Source organism: Brachyistius frenatus, unplaced genomic scaffold (genome assembly GCF_029030835.1).
Source record: "Brachyistius frenatus isolate BFR_SWC_R1_liver_20210118 unplaced genomic scaffold, ASM2903083v1 Contig_43, whole genome shotgun sequence".
Lineage (NCBI taxonomy): Eukaryota > Metazoa > Chordata > Actinopteri > Embiotocidae > Brachyistius > Brachyistius frenatus.
In genome coordinates, this window is record NW_027210642.1 from 3371339 (window position 1) to 3379031 (window position 7693).

The window sequence follows — 7693 nt, forward strand, 5'->3', positions numbered from 1 at the left end:
CAGTGTGCACTTAGTTGACATGTTGACAGAAGTGGCTCCTAACAACATCTTACCAGCAGATCCCAAGGTACTGCTGGAGGCAAAACTATAAACAGCTAAATTAGGGAGTAAATATTCCCCAACTGCCTCGCATCGCCGTCGGCCGGTCACGATTACTCCTAGTTTTATTATATTATTGTGTCACGTTTTGTGGATATCCCTGCTGGCTGACCATTACCTTTCCAGCATCACGGCTCTTGACTCTCAGCTTGTTGACCTGGGACTCAGCAATGTCAGCACGCTCCTGAGCTTCCTCCAGCTCATGCTGGGCCTTCCTGTGCCTAGACAGATGAGCGTTGGCCTGCTCCTCCTGTGAAGGGATTGGAATTGTACTTAGTTACAAGGACGTTTCTGTTGGCATTCAGAATTAAAAGACGGGTCATAAAATATTCACTTACCGCCTCCTCAGCCTGTCTCTTGTAAGCCTTCACTTTGAGCTGCAGCTTGTCCACCAGATCCTGAAGTCTGTTCACATTCTTCTTGTCCTCCTCAGTCTACACAGATGAAAGATTTGAGTAAAAGAAAACAAGCAATTCACAGAAAGGTGTATTCTTTGTGAAGTTATTTACCTGGTAGGTCAGCTCCTTCACTCTCCTCTCATATTTGCGGACTCCTTTAACAGCATCAGCTCCGCGTCTCTGCTCGGCTTCAACCTCAGACTCCAGTTCACGTACCTGGAACAAGATGATGAATAGAGATTTTGGTATTGAGAAAGGTGCTTCCTAAAACTTCTCTCTATATATATCTATAGATATATACAGTTCATACCCTGGACTCCAGTTTCTGGAGCTGCTTCTTGCCACCCTTCATGGCCAGATTCTCAGCCTCATCCAGGCGGTGCTGCAGGTCCTTAACAGTGACCTCCAGGTTCTTCTTCATCCTCTCCAGGTGAGCACTGGTGTCCTGCTCCTTCTTCAGCTCCTCAGCCATCATAGCAGCCTAGAATAGCATAGTAACATAACATTTCATTTATCTATAATATGATAGAACAATTATCAGTCATGGAATTGAAAATGAACACATGAAATTGAAACTCACATCAGTGATGGCCTTCTTGGCCTTCTCCTCAGCATTTCTTGCTTCCTGAACAGTATCATCCACCTCACCCTGAACCTGGATGAGGTCAGACTCCAGCTTCTTCTTGGTGTTGATAAGACTGGTGTTCTGAATTTTGAAAAAAAGACACAATCGATTTTATATATTTATTTGTCATGTAAAATAAATCCAATCCGTATGCTTATTAACTGCAAAGACAGATCTTGTGAATTAATGAAAACCAACCTGAGAGTGCAGCAGTCCAACACGCTCACTGGCATCCACCAGCTCCTGCTCAGCGATTTTGCGACTTCTCTCTGTCTGCTCCAGAGCAGCTCTCAGTTCCTCAATCTCAGCCACCATCAGACCGTTCCTGCGCTCCACCATAGCAGCCTGCTCCTTGAGGTCTTCCTGACCTCTGACGGCATCATCAAGGTGCAGTTGAGCATCCTAGAGAAAACAAACAAAGGTTACAAAACAATAAGCCTTCTTGACTATTTTACTTGTCTTTTTGCAACTAAGCAATTATGCAAAACTTACCTTAAGCTGTCCCTGCACATTCCTCAGCTGCTTCTGGGCCTCAGCAGCCTGGCGGTTGGCATGGCTCAGCTGAATCTCCATCTCATTCAGGTCTCCCTCCATCTTCTTCTTGATTCTCAGGGCATCGTTCCTGCTCCTGACCTCAGAATCCAGAGTGCTCTGCATGGAGTCAATCACCCTCTGGCTGTTCCTCTTGATCTGCTCCATCTCCTCGTCCTTCTCTGCCAGCTTCCTGTCAACCTCACCCTTGATCTGGTTGAGCTCAAGCTGAACACGCAGAATCTTGGACTCCTCATGCTCCAGAGTGCCCTTTAAATAGTTTTAAACAATCATGTTAAAAAGTCACTTGAATGGATACTTAACTACAGTTAATTCAACTGATTTAGTTCAAACAGAACTGGTTTCTGTCATGTTGAAATATATTACCTCAGCTTCCTCCAGTGCTGTCTGAATTTCAGACTTCTCAGTCTCCACAGTCTTCTTGGCTTTCTCCAGCTCATGGATGCTCTTTCCAGTCTCACCAATCTGCTCAGTCAGATCTGAGATCTCCTCTATATGACAAAAAAAGATGAAAATGTAGTTTCATTTGTCCTCAAGACAGTCAGGATTACATTGTTTGTAAAAATTAAAGTAGGATTTTTCAAAAGGAATAATTCCCCTTCAGGTTCCGAGCAGGCAACAGTCAAATTTAAAAGGTCTGACTACCTCCTGAAATTGGAATGCGTTTCAGCAATTATACAGTTTTTAGGCAACGGAGCTTGTAACTTGACCAAGGTTCATTAACTACCCTTGTAAAAGTCAGAGCATAACCCATACAAGTTCGATTTTTAACTTGAATAAGATTGACATACGCTGCAGGTTCTTGTTCTCTCTCTTCATGGTCTCCAGCTGATCCAGTGACTCCTCGTAGGAGTTCTTCATCTTGAACAGCTCAGTGCTGAGAGAACGAGCCTCCTTCTGAGCTCCCTCCAGCTCTGCCTGACCCTCCTCAAACTTCTGCTTCCACTCTGCCAACACCTGAAAATATCGATGGAACATTTTGTTTTATATATCCACCTGGAAAAATTGTTGAGCCATGTTTTGTTTTCCGTTAAACAACTTTACCTTGTCAAAGTTCCTCTGCTTCTTGTCCAGGTTGGCAGCCAGACCGTTAGCTCTCTCCACATCAATCATGAGGTCCTCCACTTCACTCTGCAGTCTCTGTTTGGTCTTCTCCAGAGAGGCACACTTGGAGTTCACAGCCTCGATGGGTTCCTCAGCATCCTGAAGACGCTGGGCAAGCTTTTTCCTGTGTTTAAGACATTTTTAATCATTTCAAAGCAAACAATTGAAATGAAACCATTTTACCATGTAGAAACAATAAAATTGTAGTTACTTACTTGGCCTCCTCCAGCTCCTCAGTGCGCTGGATAGCATCAGTCTCGTATTTGGCTCTCCACTGAGCCACCTCGCTGTTGGCCTTGGACATTCCACGCTGCAGCTCAGCCTTGGCCTCCTGCTCCTCCTCAAACTGCTCTCTGAGCAGATCACAGTCATGACGAGCTGACTGAAGTCCATGGGCCAGGGCGTTCTTGGCCTGTTGAGCACATACTCCATGTAGATGGACATTTGTGACGCAAAAAAATTTAATCCAAATGCTTGGATACAACAGTTTGTGATCGTTTAATGCACACATAACTTAAATAGTGTTTAAAAGACTACTTTTCTTACCTTAACTTCCTCCTCGGTCTGTCTCTTCAGCTCCTCAATCTGTTGTGTGAAGGCCTGTTTGCCTCTGGTCAGCTGGGACACAAGGCCTTCCTTCTCCTCTACTTGACGGCCAAACTCACCTTTTGTGAAAATGGTCACTTCTTAATCATTTGTTTGTGTTTAGTTAAATGGGTATATTTTATTGAGCACTGCAAGTAAATCAGTTTGTCTTGTACTTACCATTTTCTGTCAGGAGACGTGCTTTCTGGCCACTCAAGTCATTGATCTGACGGACATTTTCATCATTCTTGGTCTTCAGTTCACTAAGTTGGTCCTCAAGAGTACGGCACATCTTTTCAAGATTTCCCTAATGAGGAAAAGAGAAATGAAATCAATGATAAGATTTTATGAATATGAATTAGTGTTTTATTGTAATTTAGGTATTAAAGTACAATTGAATGTATTGCGTACCTTTGCTTTGGCAACTGCCTCCATGTTGCTGGAGAGGTCATCAATCTCCATCTTGTACTCGCTCTTTTCCTTCTCAAGCTTCTGCTTGACACGCTGCAGGTTGTCGATCTGCTCTCCCAGCTCAGCAACGCTGTCAGCCTGCTTCTTGCGCAGAGCAGCAGCAGTGGCTTCATGCTGCAGAGTAGACTCCTCCAGGTCACGACGGACCTTCTGGAACTCAGCCTCACGCTTCTTGTTCATCTCAATCTGAGCAGCAGTGGCACCACCGGCCTCCTCCAGCCTCTCACTGATCTCCTCAAGTTCCCTGGACAGGTCAGCTCTCTGCTTCTCAACCTTGGCACGAGCAGCGCGCTCAGCCTCAATCTCCTCTTCCAGCTCCTCAATGCGGGCCTGTTAGGTGTAGATATGTTGTCTTTCAGTAAAGTTTCAAATTCAAATAACAAAGTTGGAAATTTATGGATGAATGTAATATGTGACACAATGAACAAGTTACCTGGAGCTCCTTGATCTTCTTCTGAAGCTGAGCGCCCATGGACTGCTCATCCTCAATCTTGCTCAGGAGCTGGCTGACTTCGAAGTCCTTTCTGTAAGAATAATAACGTGCATAGTAAGAGTTCATCCATGCAAAGAGAAGATGTGTAGAAACACAATGGTGTCACTTAGTTACTTCTTAATTTTCTCGTCAGACTGCTGCTTGTCGTTCTCAAGATCCATGATGGATTCCTGGGCCAGTTTCAGATCACCCTCCAGCTTTCTCTTGGCTCTCTCAAGGTCCATACGAAGCTTCTTCTCTTGCTCCAGTGAACCCTCAAGCTGCACATTGATATCGGCTTGTTAGTATCAGTAGTATCAGAAGAGAATCTTGTTTGCCAATCGAAGTAAATTTTGAAACTTACATCATCCACTTGCTGCTCCAGTTTGGTTTTGGCCTTTGTCAGAGTGTTGACTTTGTCTTCCTCTGCCTGAAGGTCATCAAGAGTCTGCTGATGGGCCTCTTGGAGGGCTTTCTTCTCTTTGGTCAACTTGGCAATGCTCTCATCCTGAGAGGCCATCTCCTCCGTCAGGTTCTTCACCTACATTTGCAAGAAAGAACATTTATGAGAAAGATTGAATTATTTCATGAATACAGAATTGTTGGATTGTATTTGATTTGCTAGGTGTATTCAAATGTACAAACCTTGTTTTCAGTGGCATGTTTCTCCTTTTCCACTTTGGCCAAGGTGAGCTCCAAGTCATCAATGTCTTTCTTCAACTCTGAACATTCGTCCTCCAGCTTCCTCTTCTTTGCAGTCAGCTCAGCATTCATTTCCTCCTCATCCTCCAGTCTCTCAGTTGTCTCTTTGAGTTTAGCCTCGAGCTGGATTTTTGCTTTAATGAGCCCCTCACACCTTTCCTCTGCATCCGTGAGGTTTTCCCCTTCCTAGATTTACAAAGAACACAAATGAAAATGATAACATCAACTGTCACAACTCAAGTCTCTGAAAAAGCAACTGCTCACTTCTATTTCACTTACAGACTGAATTTGTAGCTGCAAGTCGTTCTTCTCCTGTAGCAGAGAAACCATCTTCTCCTCCAGTTCTTTCTTCTTAGACAGAGCCTTTATTAGATCATCTTTGGTCTTTAAAAAGTCCTCCTTCATTAAGGCCATCTCTTTCTCAGTCTCTGCACTCTTCAGCAGAGGCTTGATCTTGAAGTACAACTTCATCCATGGCCACGTTTTGACATTCATGAATGAGCGGATGTTGTACTGGATGGTATAGATGGTACTTTTAATCTGCTTTTGGCCTGTTTGGACAGATGGTATAGTCAAGATAAAAACAAAACCTATTGTATGCAGTTTTCAGGCAGGAATTATTTTATTATAAATGACCCTTAGATTCCCCGCAAAGCAAAGGGAGGAGAAGTCAGTGTCTCCCTGGATCTTATTAGGATGTCAGACATACACATCGCACCTTCGCTACAGTGCCAACTGTACGGAACTGTATTAAAACAATTAAGAGTGACCACAATGAAATAACCATCCATAGCTCCAAACACAGTCATCCAGTAACTTTCCATTGTAAAAAACAAATCATATCCAGCATGCACTACAATTTAGGGAGTGAGGCATTTGACCTTTAGAACACTGCATTAAGATAAATTAAAATAGCTACTAAATTTGAAAGTATGTAGATTGTATAGTAGGAAATTATTTACGTGAAAGCAAAGGCTTCTGCAAAGTGATTCTTTGTCTGTCTGGCACGATCAACAGATGAATGTAATTTTCTGAGTTACTGACTCAATTTTCTTATAATTTTAGCATTTCAGTCAACTTCTAAAATTGCAGGCTTTGTGACCTAAAACCAGGATTTTACTGCTGTCACACATTATATTTGCAATGGACACGCACTGGATCACAGATTAAAATACCACTGAGATACACTGTGTAGAACACACTACATTGAAACATCCATGGCCCTGAGATTACAGTAAAATAAACTAATCAGCCTGTATGAAGACAGCTGTACAGCATGATGTGAGGCAAACTTTAATCTGTCTGTTAATAATATGTAATATTATAATTAATATAATATTATATATTTAATATATTTTATCTAACGGTTTTTTTCACACTGTATCATCCCACTCCAATTGCAGATATTTGCCATTACCAAAAAAAAAAAATTATTCTATATTTGTACTTTAAAAATGTCCAGTTTTAGTCAACCTACCGTCTTGCGTTCATCTTGCTAAATTCTCGTCTCATCACGTAGCCTCTGCAGAGAGCCTGAGTCATTGTGACCAGTTCAACCAGTTTCTCGTCTCTCATCTCCTCAAGTGTACCCAGTAGGCCAGCCTTGAAGAATACCTTTTGATGGATTTAATAACATAATATTTGTTTCTGTTTCAGGTTACACTGTGATTTCACCACTTCATGATAACAATTAGGTCAGTTCATTTACCTTGGTATGGCCAAACTTGTACTGAGAGTGGTCCACATTGATGGATCCCAGAAGTTTCTCTGAGGCCTTCTTGTTGTCTATGAACTGACCCTCAGGGATGACACTGGCATTCAGTACTTTGTACCTGAAAGAATTTACTTAAATCAGATACCAACCAAAGAGAATCAACATATGTGGACTTGGAAAGAAATAATTGCTGTACCTCTGCTTGAAGTCACCATAGAGGATTCTGCTGGGGAAACCTTTTCTGCAGATCCTGATACCTTCCAGCACACCATTACACCTTAGCTGGTGGATGACCAGGAAGTTCTCCATAAGACCTTAGATGGTAACAAAGACAACCAATGAGAGTCCTTGCATAGGTCTCAGCAGAGTGCTTGAGTGTCATATGCAGACACCACAGTGCTTTAAAAAAAAAAGCAGCGATGAGAAAAACAGGGTAACGACACAGTAGATGTGTGAATGGAAAAGTATGAGAGAACTGGATTCATGAGGTAATTATAGAAAAAACAACAGCATACAGACGTCCCTCGTCTAAATTTTTGTAAAAAAAAAAAAAAGAGACTTCTGTCAGTGACTGGAGCTATTTGTTGGGACCTACCTGGAGTTTTGGATTCATTGGGAATTAGACAGCGCACAAAATGTGGGTGAGTGCTTTTTAGGTTGGTCATCAGCTTTCCCAGGTTTTCCTATTGATAGACAAAGAATTCATTCGTTTTATTTCCCCCCAAATTCTGACACTGATATGATTACACTGCCCTCAGTTTTCTCACAACTATTAAATAAGCATAACCCAGATACACAAAAAATACAAATCATGCAAATAAGATCTTGACAAATTTCAGTTTGTAGAGGTTCAAGGGAGACAAGCATGTGTGAGTTTCTGTTTCTCAACATTAAAATACAAGATTTTTTGGGTTTTATCGCAAAGAAATTCATTTATTTTCTTGTATACATGTTTTACAGATAATCTGAAA

General features: G+C 42.1%; 2 protein-coding genes across 2 annotated transcripts; both read right to left on the reverse strand.

Annotated features, from left to right (window-relative positions):
* Nucleotides 1-172: 172 nt before the first annotated feature.
* On the reverse strand, nt 173-5532 carry LOC138623297 (myosin heavy chain, fast skeletal muscle-like). Its single transcript, XM_069702731.1, has 19 exons — nt 5288-5532; nt 4952-5194; nt 4671-4847; nt 4442-4587; nt 4268-4358; nt 3775-4164; nt 3544-3670; nt 3325-3443; nt 2994-3190; nt 2719-2902; nt 2466-2631; nt 2041-2165; nt 1615-1923; nt 1321-1524; nt 1078-1203; nt 808-978; nt 609-713; nt 438-533; nt 173-349 (listed from the first exon to the last, which is right to left on the reverse strand). The coding sequence occupies exons 1-19, from the start codon at nt 5501-5503 to the stop codon at nt 173-175; spliced, it is 3369 nt and encodes a 1122-aa protein (XP_069558832.1). The 5' UTR covers nt 5504-5532.
* A 934-nt stretch (nt 5533-6466) lies between these two features.
* Nucleotides 6467-7400, reverse strand: LOC138623471 (myosin heavy chain, fast skeletal muscle-like). The gene is made up of 4 exons (XM_069703027.1): nt 7318-7400; nt 6919-7036; nt 6717-6840; nt 6467-6622 (listed from the first exon to the last, which is right to left on the reverse strand). Exons 1-4 carry the CDS (start codon nt 7385-7387, stop codon nt 6482-6484), a joined length of 453 nt encoding a protein of 150 aa, XP_069559128.1. The 5' UTR covers nt 7388-7400; the 3' UTR covers nt 6467-6481.
* Between the last annotated feature and the right edge of the window lie 293 nt (nt 7401-7693).